We start from the raw sequence: 17,421 nt of genomic DNA on the forward strand, positions 1-17,421 counted from the left end.
GTGAAACGATAAATTATTTGCCTTGATGCGCTTAGCATTGCTATTATTTTAAACATAATTGTTCCATTTTGTCTTGGAAATGGGATGTGTGATTAAAGGTACGCTTTCTACATTCTGTATATTGAATCTTTTACATTGTTTACATGTAAAGAATGAATTATTTTTTTAGAAACAGCTTTAAAATATAGCGAATATAGTTGAAGAATTTTATTTTTTCTGAAATAAGACAGTAATAATTGCATATAATAAATGCATATGGAACGTCATTATTTCTTAGGAGCTTTAAAAGATATTATATATTTACTAAGCTACGTTTTATTTGGTGAACATTCATAGTTAAATAGAAAAATGTAAATAATGTCGTTGCTGAAACTGTCCTTCAATTTAGATGCAATTCTAGAAATGTGGATAGTTGTCAACTACATGAGAAATAATTATACAATTAGTTTTGTCAGAAAGGTAGAATCGAACACTAGAAATGAAAGGAATGCGTTTGTGTTGCAAAAAACATGTTGAAGGCATGTAATAAGCAAAAAATACTTGAAAACACGTCACAAAAAAGATAGATTCAGTAAAATTATGGTTCGTAATCAGTCAGAGATCAACCTTTTACACCTAGAAGAGTCGAGAGAGAGGAGATGTGAGTAAGCTAAACCACTTTCGGAAGTGAGGAAGTAAGGAAAACGAGACAATGTAATAATTCTGCAAGTCATCGAATAACTGACTATTCGCATCACCAGCTGGAATAAACGTCCAATGTTCGTAAACTGTTCGTTATCATTTCATCCGTAAAATAGTGTGTTTCGTCTTCATCTCGTAAAAGAACTAAAATAACAAATGATTCCAATGGGTAAACCGTATCACTTCACAATAATATATCGTCCCTCAGAGTAAAAAAAAAACTGTCAACTACGAATCTTCCTTCATATCTATATCAACCTCCTATTTACAGTATGAACACAACAAGTAAGTGTCATCAGTGTCGTCGTCGTCATCTTATACGCCGTTATAAACGTCACGCCCTTTGTAATATGACGCTTCCATTATATTCCCGCTATAAAAGTTGCCCAGATATGTACACGCCACTACACAGTACTAGTGATTAAAGGGAGAAATTTAATATATTATCTTAGTGATTAATGTTTGACCCATTTCCTCTAAGTATGGCTATTGAGTTTTTAGATTAAATCGATTCCATTATATTAATATTTTAATATTCAGGGTGCAATATATTTAGAAAAATATAATTACTTATAACACTACGCTGTCTTTTACAATAAATCTAGTCTATGAATATGAATTCGTCTACTTTGTTCAATTGTCTCATAAACGTTGTTACTATGCCTCTCTCACTCACTCACACAAACACACCACACACACACACACACACACACACATATATATATACATATATATATATATATATATATATATATATATATATATACATATACACGATTAAAAGCTGGAAATTATAATTATAGAAAATTGATTGTGCGATAGGATACTGTAAACGAAATATTAAGTACAACGCCACCGCCGATTCCCTTCAATCACACATACCATTTGACAGAAAAAATGATAAGTGCATTCCTCTCATTCACAAAAATACCAGCCATCACTCTATTAAATCTAACCAACAGCAATATTGCGGATGAGGAGTAATAATAGGTTCACCCACCTTATCAGATCTAATGTCAAAACAAATATCCGTAAATTATTTTCTAGGTTAACAAAAATCATTTAAGTACTACAACTAAACATTTCATGAGTATGTTTCAATTAATAATGCCTAATTGTAAGCAAATAGTAATACAAAATTATTAGAAAAGTGAAAGACCTTAAGAATTTCCTTTCGCTCGGTTTCGTACGAATATTTTCTAAAAATTGCAATTGTCTTCTAGGAAATAACTGCATCCATACAGATGTTTTATATTTTTGCATCGTAACTGATATATCATGTAAAGTAAGCTACAAATAAAGAGCACGAATAATCCGTAACGAATTTAATAACAAAAAAAACTTCAGAACAAAGAACTCTCCCTTCTCGATCAGTTAGGCTCTTCTCGGTAATTTACTCTGGTATACTCTAGCTTCTAAATCATGTTCCCTGTGCATTTTTGACGCTGTAAAGATAATAAAATCCTCTCAAAGTATAACTGTGATGAATACAAAAAACAGGCTGATTTGTCAAGGCAAACATGCGAGAATACAGGTTAATGATAATAATACACACAATTATTATATACAGCAATTTTTAAATCAATTGGATTCTACCATATTGCATAAATCCCCCAATTACCACATTGGAATAATTTCTCTATTAAAAAAAATTAATTTTTGCGAAATTTACCCTTAATTTTTCCTTTTCAGTTCATTCCTAGTTCCTTAAAACTTAACCACTTTAGTAATCCACATATAGACAAATCGTATCCTAATCTATTTCGACTTCCGTTTAATACTTATGAAATCATGTACAATATTTAATATATTCCTTTAATATATGTAGAGTAAATAATAATGTAAATTAACTTTTACGATTTTCAAAATATTATCAAAATAAGATATAATAAGTTAATTATACACTTTTAAATCTCATGAAAAGTTGATAATTATCTACATATTACAACTACCATGAGCATAATTATCATAACTACTGTTGCATATATGTTACAATTATTTTTAATACTATTGTGTGTATTATTATAATAAACTTCACGTTATATTAGTATTATTATCTTAATGTATAATCTTTTTTTCATTTCTTTTTCTTCTTCTTCTTCTTCTTCTTCTTATTATTATTATTTCAATCATTATTCCATTAATATCACTGGTAACAATATTATTATCCCATTTAATATAACAATTATTCATAGAACTATTTTACTTCATTTTATCTCTATTCTAAAATCACTTTTTCTTCTCTTGAACTTTTACTGAATTAAACGTCTTAACGCCTACGCATTTCGTGGACTGTGCACTAGTATACAGATAGCATAGTTATCTTATTGCGCATCTTTCTTTTATTTGTTTCATTTTTAATTATTTTTCCGTGTCAGGTACTAATTACACTATTGTTTTTGCATATATGATTAGTTTGGAAAAGCAGTTTCAATTGATGCCAGTACTATCAAATAGGTTCACCATTATAATTTTTTGCTAATATATTTCCTGTGATAAAAAAGAACGCATATTTGGAGATTTTCAGATAAAGAACATCTATATATTTATATTTAAGTAGTCCCTTGTAAAACACATTATTGTAAATTATTATGTACAGCATTTTATTGTGTTCTCTGGTGACAAGGTTTATGTGTGTGTTTTGGGGGGACTTTTTATTCGGTTGGGATTTCTATATTCTTATTCATATTCGCTTTAAACTTTTTTTTTTGCTTGTAAACTTAATTTTTACTTCTTGATTCCATACACTTATCTTTTTTTTTCATTTTTCTTAAACTTTTTTCTTCTAGGGGATGGGACATCCAACCAGATGTCTGACATTTACCCCTATTTTAGTGAGTCCAACCAAGAGATCTTTTCAGGATTCTAGCCGTCCCTTTCAGTGCAATCGTTTGTATTTCACTTGCACTTGGTTCACCGGGTATGCTTGCTATGTACTTTTTAAATATATGTGTATTTTAATGTGTGTGTTAAAGTATATAGTATTACATATTCAATTAGAATGTACATAGATATCCGTTTCCATTTACCAGAATAATCAGTGTTGACATAACAGGTCTTTCTGCATCTAATCGAACCTCTGAAATTTATATTTCAATTCTGAGCGCCAAAACTAACAGGACTGACTTTAACAGCTGCGGATGAGATAAGAAGTTAATATATATATATATATATATATATATATATATATATATATATATATATATATATATATATATATGTGTGTGTGTGTGTGTGGGTGTGTGTGTGTGTGTGTGTCAAGAGTATTATGAGCTTTTAACATACTCGAACTTGAATTTACAGATTCCACTTTATGCATACTAAAAAAGGCAACATCCGAGATTATTCCAATATAAATATTAGATCATTAACCTCCATGCGTGTTTGAACTTTATGAAATTATTTGAGAAGGAGAATAACCGATCGAATTAACCGCACAATTCGAACTTTAGAAAGAGAACGCCATTTAGCTTAATTCTTATGAGACTATATTATAAGAAGATTAGGACAAACTCTATGTATATAACAAGAGCAGACAACTGAAATACGTCATAATAATAGTGTTAATAAGAATTCCCCAGATTAGTTAGACGATTCGATATATTCTCTTGATAAATGAAAGAGATTGCGTTCAACACTAAATCTAATGACCACCATATATTAATCTGATTATATTAGTATCGTTATATGATTTAGTCCGAGCAACGTGCGGTCAGAAAAGTACATTTATTTCCATCAAGAAAATTTAAGCTTGCATTTAATTAAACAAAAAATATTTTGAATGCATATAATTGACTGAATATAAACTAATTAATTAAAATATGATTGTCTTTCAGGAAATGTTAAATATAAAAACACCTTAAAGATTATTTTATATTATTATAATATTTTGTATATCTTCATTTAGATATAGTCGTGTTTCCCTCTGGTGTTTGTGTGACGGCATCTCTCTTCTATACACATTAATTACGTGTAACGCTGTATTCGTGAACCGATTGTAGTTGTATATTTTACCATGGATATATGAGTAGAGTTGATAGTTACAACTTTTTACCGAATAAAATATCATCGTAACATTTATCTATTTACTTTTTAGAGACTGTTGTGTTTCTCTCAAACATATTGTGTTACAATATCATTAATGCATAAGTATGTATACACGTTAAATTATATACTCTGCGGTTGCGAATTGCTGGACTATTGATAACAAATACAAAAGCTCATTTCGTAGCTGTATTCTTGGGGACATTATGTACCAATTCCAAGATACGCAGTACTATTGTTTAAAACCGACATCTTTTAACTGTTTACCGATCTCTGATGCAATATATTAACAAATATGACAGTCAATTATGGCTGGCTTATTTTAGTCGGAGTATCATTTTCCGTAACGAGTGCAGAGACTTGAACACAGATTGTATATGACCTCTGCTCACACACACACACACACACACACACACACGCATTTATATATATATATATATATATATATATATATATATATATATAAATATATATATATGCTTTTTATTTTTTTATTACCGTTTTATCTGTTAGATTACATATGTTTCTGATGTTAGACCATGTTTACGATCCAGCAGCCTCGCCAGACCTTACAGAAATGGCTGTTAGCGTTTGGAAGAAGTGTTTTAGAAGAATTACGAGAAAAAGGGAGGGGGTAGAGATAATAAGGGGGAAGGGGACAAGTATCGACAATATTTCAGTTTTTAAGGTTAAAATACATTAGATTGTTTTGTGTGTGGGAGGTAGCGTGAGTGGAGATATAAGGATATAGAAAGTGGGAGCTAGAGAGAGGATGGTAAAAAACAGGGGGTGAGAAGTAGAGGGCGTTAGGAGAGGATGGGGGAGTAGTTTCAATGTTTAGGTTTTAAATTTTTACTGCGTTTTTCTTGTTCAGCCATATCTATGAAAGAGAGGAAGAGAGAGAAAGGGTTCTTTGTAGGTGTTATGTGTTTGACAAGTACAATGTTCCATTTACGATTTTCGTAGTCGCTATAGGTCGACTTGTTCATCTCAGGTGACAATGCGTTGTTTTTAGGCAGTTGAGAATTAATACATACGTTAACGCACGCGCAAATAAGCATACACACACGTACGTACATTTCTACACACCCATATACAGACACATACGCACATACACGCATATATTATCAATGTATATACAGACATACCTGCATCTATATGTAGACATACACGCACACGCATATATATATATATATATATATATATATATATATATATATATATAAATAAATACGCCTCCATATATACGTATACGTGGAGATACAGATCTCCAATAAGAAATAGATGTACCTATACATACATATATACATACACCCATATACAAATATGGCCACAAACTCCTATCCTTACATCATCAACGCTCTGATCCCCACCTGGCATCAATTGTGATGGATGGCTCTCATCTGGGTGAGGCCCCATGTTTTGACAAGCGTCTGGGTTTGACCTTTACTCCTGATCTGAAATGGAACATGTACATCAAGTCTGGTGGCAAAGTCGCTGGAAAGATGGTGGGATCCTTCTACCGCTCCAGAAGATATCTCACTACTGATGTAATTCTCTATCTATATAAAATCTATATAAAAGCCAGGTACGTCCAAGGATGGAATACTGTTGCCATATATGGGCAGGAGCTACTAAAAACAGCCTATCCTGCCTTGACAGATTACAAAATAGACTTCGTGGCTTAGTGGGGGATGCCCTTTTCTCTACCCTGCAACCTTGACGTTGAAGCCTATCCTTGTTTTATCGTTATTTCTATGGCAGGTGGTCGTCTGAACTCCAATCACCGGTCCCCCCTTGCAAATCTTTCACGAAAAACACCCGTCTAGCTGAATCCACTGTGAAAAATTACCCCCACTCTATATCTGTGCCTAAATCAAAACGCGGATTCCATGAAGAACGCTTCTTTCTTAGAACTGCACGCCTGTAGAACTCTGTTCCGTCTTCCTGTTTCCCACCGGACTACAACTTGGATGTCTTCAAATCCAACGTTAACAAATTCCTAAGGAACCGCCCCCTTAAGTAAACACTTCAGCAAATCTCCACACTAACGTAATGTACTTGCAATAACCCTTATCCCTGAGTGGCTTCCGGGCCTTGATAAGTGGTGATCCCTGCGTAAAAAAAATACACGCAACACAATTACATAAATATACATATCTATTATAATATACAACCCCAGACATATATATTATATATATATACATACATATATATATATATATATATATATATATATATATATATATATACATATATATATATATATATATATATATATATATATACAGACAAGTGTATATTCATACCAAGTAAATAAAGTAAAGTTAGGATAAATAAATAATAATCAATAAATAAGTAAATACATGGGGGCAGTTAATAGTGCGATGTTAGGTAGACGCATTGTATATACGTGTATGTGGATACATGTGTGTGTTTGTGTGTATCGATGCATGTGTATGTACACCTACTTCTTACTGGAGATCTATATCTCCACGTATATATATATATATATATATATATATATATATATATATATATATGTAGGTATGTATGTGTTTATGTGTATATATGATACGTGTGTACTTATGCGCAGATGTATATGTATGCATGCATGTATGTATATGTATGGGTGCACATGTGCATGCCTGGATATGTACTTGTCATTTTATGCATATACATGTGTATGGATATATATGCGTGTATGTGTGTGCATGCGATCGTATCTGTTAATGCATATGATTATTTATATGTGCATTATATGTATTGGGGTGCATATAATATATAGGTATGGTCGTTGAATATGGATGTGTATGGATATATATGCGTATATATGGGTGTTAATTGTGAATACATATGTATTTAATATATATATATATATATATATATATATATATATATATATATATATATATACACTTATGCACGTGTTTTTTCATGTAAAAGCTACTATTGGTCTATGATTTCAATACAAATATTATTTATACTCTTATTATTATTATTATTTCTATTATTATTATTATTATTATTATTATTATTATCATCGTTGTTAATAATATTTTAGAAATATTGTTATTATTGTCAATACGCACAGAGTGACTTTCGTGCCAAAAGTACATATATTTACGTACCTTCCCTGATATTATACTCGGTCTATGTATGAGAGTTCCTTCACGACTGAAACAATTTTCTTTCAGGACCGAAGCTATTTTTATTCTCATTTTATTATTAATTAATATTAATTTCATTGATTTATTATTATTATTATTATTATTAATATTATTATTAATAATAATATTTTTATTATTATATATTTACTTATTAATTTAGGTTCGTCCCTATTCTGTGTGTCATCTTTTTTGAGTGAGAGACGGACTTTACACACCATTAAAATAGCCGACATTGTCTATAACCTTGCCCTTTCAGTAGTGTTGTTGTTATTATTATTATTATTATTATTATTATTATTATCATTATTATTATTATTATTCATAACTATTAATTACATTATCTTTACTGTTTAACAATTTTATTTCATTTCCATTATGCCTATTAAAATCAATTGCGTCTCATTATTGCCGTTTGAATTAAACATCATTAAAAAAAATTAAAACACACACTTTTATTCCACAAACGGCTAAAATAATTCACGTGAACTTTTTCGGACACGATTACTGGGAATAAACACTGTCCACACTACAAATTTCGAGTTCTTTCAACGGTTATCTTTTTCTTTTACATTTCGATACTTTTTTGTGATCAAGAGCGGAGGTCCGCTTTAAATATAAAAAACTAACAATAAAAATATTACATACAAAAAGTAACATCGATTTCCATGCTTCAAAAAACCCTCATGATCTCTAAATCACTCCCCTAGAAGCATACGTGGACTTATAACACTATATATATATATATATATATATATATATATATATATATATATATATATATATATAAGAGTAAGTAGTAGTTTGCTTGAAACATTGTTGGTAAATAAATATTTTTTTTTAAAGCCAAAAACAATGCGGAGGAAGACCGGAAAAGATGAAAATTCTGATTAACTTAGTTCAATGGGGATAACTATCGGACTTACTTTCTTTTTTATATAAGGGTTACACATATATTTTATTTTATTGTTTAATGTTCTATCATGTTGTTGTTATGGGTAACCGTATTATTAATTTTTTTCCTTCAATTTATATATATATATATATATATATATATATATATATATATATATATGTGTATATTCTTTTATAGTATTCGTATATTTATATTTTATTCTAATCGAGGATATACACGCGAATATTATGTTTTTTATACCACTATCAGCCGGTCACTGAGGTGTGACCGACAGACGTGTTATAGTAAATGTCTTAAAGCGGTCTCATGAAGATATGAAGATGGGCCAGTCATTAGGGTCTGAGTAGCAAGAAGAAAATCATACCTGAGATGTTGGATCTGGGTGTGGCTCCTTTCTTCTCTCAAGATGATCTCTTCACCCTGGTGGCATTCTGGTGGGAATCCTTATTTCTTTGTCCTCGGGCCGCCTTTCGACAAGACATTTATGGAGGCATTCATGGCAGACACAAGAAAAAACGACACGCGACACAATTGTAATATACATAAGGTATAACTAACTATTTTATTTTACATTAGAGATACAATATATATTACAAAAAAAAACAATTTAAAAGTGGACAATAGTCTTTTCAAAGCTAACTAACCCACCCTAACTAGTGTTGAGGGAGGGGGTGGCCCCCCTCATTTACGGAGAGACAGACTATGCGTCCTCACATCATGGTGGTCGTGCAGGAAAGAGAGAGAAAGATAGCAAGGGAATTATGGGAAGGGATTTCTTTGTATCTCTACGCTCATGGCCAAATTACCACCCGTCCATGCTGCAGAGTGTGTTAGAAACAGTGGCACAAGGAAATAGTGCCACATATTGCTGTTGCATGAGATTATATGTTTGTAGAATAATGAGATTCTGGTGTTTATATGTTCTTTAACGCGTTGGTGTAGTGGTCTAGTGGTACTCCCTATGTATGATTTGTTGCATTTAGTGCATTGCAAGTTATAGACCACGTGGGTGCGCAAGCACATGCCTGTATCTTTGATAGGACAGTTAGATAGGGAGTAAACGTCGGGTGTATGTGATGGGTGTTTCCGGGCTAGGTGCTGTCTTAACGTGGTGTCGGTGTGGATAAGTTGTATGTCTAGCTCTTTGTGGTGTATGGCTCTGCGGATAGCAGTGGAGTTTCTATCATTGAAGAAGGGAAGCTTGAAAAAACAAGCATTAGAGAGAGCTTGGCGTTGGTGTTTTTTTCTTTTTTTTTGAGCGAGGATAAAGAATTAGGATAGCCGTTCATGGAGAGTGTGTGCATGAAGTTGTTAGTGTGCAGAATTTTGTCGGGTGTATTGGTACACTTGTTGCGTATGCGTGTAATCTCTGCGTGTGCATAACTCATTTTGTCTTTGAGGGGTAAGGCGAATCTATGGTGAACTGTAGGTGGGGGTCAGCGTTGTTAAATGTGTTGAAGATTTTGATGGCTTCTTCTCGAGAGCATGTGAGTATGAGGATGTCATCTAGATATCTTGTGAAGAGGAGGTAGGAGTTGCAAGTGTAGATTGCTTGTCTTTCAAGTTTATCAATATAAGCAATAGCTAGGAGACCGGAGAGGCTAGAGCCCATGGGTAGGCCAGACACTTGTTTATAAGTGTGGTTAAGAAATGTGAAGTGTGTGTTGTCGAAAATCACTCGGAGAAGTTGGTGGATGCCGGCAGGGGTTATTCCGAAATAGTGTAAGTTATTGGAGGATATGCGGTCAGCCATGAGGTTGATGGCAGGGTGCGCCGGGATTGAAGTGTACAGGGAGACGACGTTTAGGCTGAAGGAATATCCGTTGAACCTCAATTGTTGGGGAGGTAATCTCTTAAGCCTGTCTATGACTTGGTCAGAGCTGTTGAAATGGGCTAGGAAGGTAGAGAGTAGGGGTGTAAGTAGTCTAGAGAGGAGCCATGAGATCTTATAGAGGGGGCTGTTTATGCTGGAAACTATGGGTCTCATTTGTGTGTGTGGGTTATTTTTGTGAGTTTTTATGAGGTGGTAAAAGGTAGGGGGTTTGCTGTTCTTGGTAGTAAAGTTTAGTCTGCATTGTTTTGGGATATTTCTCTGGGAGCAGATATTTGCCAAGGTTCTATTGATAGTGTTCTCGACTTGGGTGACAGTGATATTGTTGGCTGGGGTGTAGTGGTTGGTGTTGCTAAGGTGGTCTTGGGCGAGAGAGTCATAAGAGTCTTGGGAGCTCACACAAAATTCTTTTCCTTTGTCAGAGGGTAAGTAGACGAAATTTTTTCCTTGAGGCGCTCTAGAGTTGGGATGTTGTAAAGTTGGGTATGATGCGCGGCTCTTCTTGTTTAAGTATGGCGAAAATCTTGTGTTTGAGTCTCGTAAGTTTCATGTCAAGGGGGTGGTTATTAGGGGGTGGGTGTAAAGGGTGATCGAGCTGAAATACGGGAAATGAGGTGTTAGAGTTATCTAGATAGTTGTGGTTTGTGTCATTGGAGGAGGCTAGAACAGATAGCCATTTAAGATGATACGCGGTTCTACAAAACTGGATTTCTATGTTTAGTCTTACTTAGTCCGTAATTTTTTTGTGTGGTGATGAACTTAGGGCCGTGGGACAGAAGGTCACTCTCTGTTGTCGAGAGGGTATATAAATTGAAGTATATAAAATTAATAAATAATACAGTTGCCCATAACAACAACAACAACCAGAGAGAACAAAAACAATAAAATAAAATATATATGTAACCCTAATAAAAAAATTAAGTCAGATAGAGTTATCACCCTTGCACTAATTTAAACAATTATGTGCCTTAGACCATAATTTAGCCGACACTACATGTTTCAATAAAAATATATATATAAATAAGCGCTTATACACGTAACATAGACAGAGGATCATAACTATCATATTATAACTGAGTAGTATCACCTTCTCAACACACGAATACAGATACATAAAAGGTAAAACAAAATAAGAACAAAAAACAACTAAAAACAGAACACAAAAAATAAATAAATAAACACTTCAACAACAGCACCGAATAAACGAGAAAAAAACAACAGTAACAATAATAATAAATTATGCAATATTATATAAAATAAAATAAAAAATACATATATATATATACACATATAAGCAAAGCTCACAACAGAAAAAATGTAATAAAAATATGAGTAAAATAAAATATTTCTGCAAGACTGCCACGCCTCTCCGCCATCCACTTTTGTCTCCTATTAATTAATGAAAATTAATGAAAGTTCCACACCACCCACCGACTTTACATACACTGGACATACCAGCAACTTGATTATAAATAATTATACATTGAAGTGAAGAATGATAGTCAAATAAAGGTTAGACACTTCTCTACTCAACCATACTCGTCTACAGTTGTTCGTTCTTTTTTACTTCATCTTTTCCGGTCTTCCTCCGCATTATTTTTGTGCTTAATATATATATATATATATATATATATATATATATATATGTATATATATATATATATTCTACTTTTAAACAGTACTATACGTGCACGTGTCTTCTCCTCTACATCAAAAACAAAATAACTTTAAAGGCGATAAATATTAGCTAATAATCATAGCACGAACGCGTAGCATGACGGTATACACAATTGGCTATAGAACCTATGGGTCGAGGTTCAAGATCTAATCAAGAAATACTAAACTGTTTCTATGTAGGGCAGCGATACATATGATCATTTAATTATCGATTATCAATACTTGTCGAAGCTACAAAAATGGCCAAATAACACTGCCACGCACATAAATTACCTTCATGAGAAATTTCATAGAAAGCATCCTAGCTGTTTTCTAGTCTATATGGAAAGAACTCTCACACATGGACAAACATATGCTAAGTATATTTTATAAAATAGAGATATATAAGTTTTTTTCTGCGTGTCCGTATGTTTGTATGCATTTATTTGGAAATACTGCTAAGTCTTTCATTGAAATTGTCAGGAAAAACACCATGTCTGTTAAGTGCTGTGACATTATGTTGAACAAAGATGGCGGCTTAGTTCAGATCAGATCCATACTCTAATTGGCAGTGACCAAGATGGCGGCCAAGAATCAAATCCGGTCCGTGACTATTTAGCGGTGAACTGATTGAATCCAAAATTCGACAATTTTTATACTCACTTTGGAAGGTTTTCATTGGTCTTTTAGTACAGCCGGTGGTTATAAATATGATCGGGGAATCTACTGCTCTAAAACCCCCAAATACTAGTCAAAAACAGTTCACACACACCCTTTTTTATATAATGGAAATTTTTTTAGGATTCAATTTTGGTTTGACTGAAGAAAAGGAAATAAAAATAAAATAAAATAAATAAAAATAAAAATAAACAAATGAACAAATAAAAATAGCCAACAAAATGATTTTTTTTTTTTGGTTTGGGGGGAAATTCGTCTTTATTCTCATTGGTCAAAAAGAATTATTATTATATCGGTATAATGTGTACAAAAAGAAGCCATTTTTAATCACATTCTTTGATACATATAAAAATAAACACTTTTTCATATGTATACAAACATACAAATAGAATACTTTTCAAATACATATAAACATATGCACAAAAATCCACAAATACACATTTTTTTGTTTTTAACAAATGTTTGGCAAAAAAAAGATACAAAAAATGATTTGACAAAAAGGAAATTTACAAAGAACAGTTTTAACAAGTGACTTTTTTTTAAAACAAAAACTGGAAACATTATGTTAGGTATTAGTTGGGTAATTTGGATAGTAAGATAGAAATTGTCGCAGTTTAACATTGTGCCTGGGACAATTTACAATTTTTGGTGTGTGTGTCTGTGTGTGTGTGTGTGTGTGTGTGATTTTTACTGCCCATGCTTCTCTTTTTGGGTTTCTTGAAAGATATTTATTCATAATTATATTCCAAAAAGTTCGGTAAAAAATATCTTAATATTATACTTTTTATAGGTTTAATGAAAATGTCGGCTATATTATAATCAGACGTCACATAAGTAAGCCTAATAGATTTTTTTAATTTTTTCATCGCTTATAAAATGATATCGGATATCAATATGCTTCGACCGTAGATTAATCATAGAATTATTTGCTAATAAGATACTGCTCTGATTATCACAATGAATTACTATAGGTGTTTTACTGAGATCTGGTATTAAATTAGATTTTAGAATGGTGTTCAGTAAAATTGCCTCCTGCGCGGAATGGGTACGTGCAATATATTCTGCTTCACATGCAGAAAGGGCAACAATTTAAGTTTTGCAAGAGATCATATGCCCAGTCTTGGCAGTCTAAAACAATACCCCGTTTTTTTTCTATCTGAGAGTTACCCTAATCTTAATTTGAAAATCCTTCTAAATTTAGAGAATATGTAGATTTTTAAATCTGAAAGATTGTTCCTTGTTTCCTTTTAGGTAACAAAGGATTTGTTTTGCACAATTAAAGTCCTTAATTGTCGGTTTCGATGAGTTTTGAGATAACTTTGTTACAGTGTAACATATGTAGGGCCTAGTTACTGTCATCATGTAGATGATACTCCCTAACATTTCCCTGTACTTTCGATTATCTATGGATTTTGTTTCCGTGCTATATTTTTATTTATATCCAGTTCGACGGGAGTTGCACGCGGTTTGCCATCTTGCATTCCGAAATTGGGCAGCATTGTGAGAATGTATCATGATTGGTTCGTAGTTATAGTTTCATTTTCACATGTAAATTTTATACGGAGAGACCAAGATAGTCGTCCAAGATCAACTATTTTAATTTTTTTTATTTAATTTATTCTTAACATCTTTAAAAGTGCTGTCGCAGTTTGAGGCGAGTAATATAGCGTCAACCCAAAAAAACAAAATCAACAATTTATTACCTATATTTTTGGTATACATGTACGCGTCTAAGGGGCATTGTTTGAATTCCTGTTCTATTAAACCATTATGAAGTGTTAAATTCCAATTGTGTGCACTTTGTTTTAGACCATATAACGATTTATTTAATTTCCACACACAATTTTTATTGGAGGTGGAGGGTAAATATAGATTGAACAGTCAATCAGAGGATTTAAATAAGCATTGTTACATCCATTTGATTTATTTCTACATTGTATTGAGCGGCAACGTGTAATAAAATTCTAATCGTCGTAAAATTTGTCGTTGGTGAAAATTTTGCAAAATATTCCACCCAGAAATTTATGAAAAACCTTTTGTAACAAATCTTGCTGTTTAAGTTCCACTGCCAGAAGCTGTGATTTTTTTTTAAACCCAGCGTGAAGAAATTATATTTTCATATGTTGGTGTTGCCACTATTTTGTATGTGTTATTTTCAGAAAAAGCTTTCAATTAGGATACCATAGCTTGCTCCCATTCTTGTTGATTTTCTGAATTAATCGCCTCACTATAACTTCCCGGTGCGCTGTTCACCGAACAAAAGTAATCCACTGCGTAATCTTGTATCTTTTCAATTTGAAAGTAGTCTGGCCTTTTTCGCTCCCTTATTGGGTATCAACGTATCTGGATAATAGTTTCGTCAGAATTTCCACTGTAATTGTCATCGTTGTTAATATTTTCATTGTGATCGATTAAGATGCTAGGTAATATTTCACGTTTTTCATCCACTGGATCGCCATTTTTTCAATTTAATGTATCATTGAATTTTACACATCTAAGCCGTTTTTTGGCATTTTGGGTTGAAAAGTAGATTAGATATGGTGGACTTTTTTATCGTAACCTATGAAAATACCTTTCCGCTTTTAGTATTTACTTTCCTGGTGTTTTCTATGAATGCAAAAAAATCAGAACCAAATAGATGCATTCTGTTCATTTAGGTTTTACAACGCAAAACGCTTCATACGGCATTTTGCCTAGTCTATTATTGAACGATCTGTTTCTGATAAATGCTTCTGCCATTAAAGCGTACATCCATAAACTATGCGTTAATTTCGATTCGATAAGTAGGCATCTTGTAATCTCAAAAAGGGTCCGCCATGCCCTTTCAGCGGTGCCATTTTGGAAGGGGGAATACGGCGCAGATTTTTCCTGTTTAATACCGTGGTATATTAATAGAAGTTCTATGTTTTTACTAGTAAATTCAGTCCTATTGTCTGAGCGAATGCATTTTACTGAGCCGTACGGGGCAATACAAGCTAAATATTTCTTAGTGGAGAGGATAGTGTCAGATTTGTTTTTTAGAAAATATACTTTACCCCGAAAAAATCATCAATAAAGTTCAAAATGTACCTTCGATTCTTTCTCCCCTCAGGCTGATCGGACCTGCTAAGCCACAATGCACAAGTGAGAAAATTGTCATAGCTTTTTGGTCCGGCGTTCGGCTTATATGTTTTCTCATTTTCCCCTATGCAAACACATCGCAATTTGGGAGATCGTCTGAAGGTATTATTTTCATGCCTTCGACTATATTGGGTATTTTTTTAAATATCAGCTGTATTGTAGTGTCCCAGAATTTTATGCCAGGTTTCCAAATCGTGGCAGTCAGTGTTTGAGGGAACCATGCATTTTAAATAATATAGTCGGGCATTCTCGTTGATATCAAATACAGTTCCATTGGGGTATATCAATTTTGACTTGTTTTGGTCACACTTTATATTTGCGCCTTGTTTAATTGCAGCCTGCACGAAAAATGTGTCTTGCTTAAATGTAGGTATGAACAGAAACTTTTTTAGAATAAAGTTACAGGGTTCACCTTTATAATTTTTTAGGGATATTTTAGCATCACCTCTTTTCAAGACTATATGATTTATTTGACTACACCCGGCAAATTCGACAAAATGGATTTGGTGATTTTTTTTAATCAAAATTAATAAAATCGGATTCCTTGGTGATAACATTTGCTGTAGCACCACGGTCTACAAGGAAATTTTTACGGTTTGTGGTATTGTCAAAGTTACATGTGAATAGAAACGAATGTTTTTCCTCAAAGTTCTCAATGTTTTTACGCAGTCCATTTTAGAGCGTTTATATCGACATTGGAAACTTTTGTGGTTGGTCGTCCACAATTATAGCAGATAATTGTATTATTTTTCTTGGGATACGTTGTGGTGAGGTGCGTAATTTGGTGGTGTCTGTTTTCGGGAAGCATATTTAAACTTCATAATATTGCTGAAGTTATTATTGCCCACGAGTATACGATTAGTCCCTTCGTAACTGCCCAATACCAAATTAAATGAACTGAAATTTATGGGTTTGTTTGTTTGCGTTATAGCAGTTGTAAATGGTTAAAAGTGTGCTGGAAGTCCCTTGAGGGTCATTGATATCAACAAGCTATCTCTTATTATTTCACCTGAGAGCTTCAAGGCATTGGCGGTTGTTGGTCGCCTTATAACGTAGTCGGTAATAGTTTCATCATTGTTACGTTTCGGAGACGTTATTTCTGTATATATTCCTACAATTTTCGGTTTCCCTTTTGATAAATGATGGTATCGTAATATATTCAATGCTTTTCGTCCGTCATCCAATGCAGCTCTTATAATCAGAGACAGACTTCTATCGTCTAAGCATTGAATAAGTTCTGCAAAAACAGTCGCGTCCTTTTCGAGTAATTCGGGGTCGTTAGGATTCTCTGTTGGAGATTGTATCACTTTGTGTAGTTTTCGAATTCT

General features: G+C 32.9%; 1 protein-coding gene across 1 annotated transcript; it reads right to left on the minus strand.

The window, feature by feature from the left end:
* Positions 1-10,192: 10,192 nt before the first annotated feature.
* LOC145263172 (uncharacterized) lies at positions 10,193-10,561 on the minus strand. Its single transcript, XM_080120212.1, has one exon. The coding sequence runs from the start codon at positions 10,559-10,561 to the stop codon at positions 10,193-10,195; it is 369 nt and encodes a 122-aa protein (XP_079976338.1).
* Positions 10,562-17,421: the final 6,860 nt, after the last annotated feature.

This window comes from Euprymna scolopes, chromosome 3 (assembly GCF_053919585.1).
Source record: "Euprymna scolopes isolate OS-2025 chromosome 3, ASM5391958v1, whole genome shotgun sequence".
Classification (NCBI taxonomy): domain Eukaryota; kingdom Metazoa; phylum Mollusca; class Cephalopoda; order Sepiida; family Sepiolidae; genus Euprymna; species Euprymna scolopes.

Excerpts from the sequence above, each read along its gene's own strand:
- LOC145263172 (XM_080120212.1), bottom strand. The coding sequence starts at position 10,561 with ATGGCTGACCGCATATCCTCCAATAACTTACACTATTTCGGAATAACC.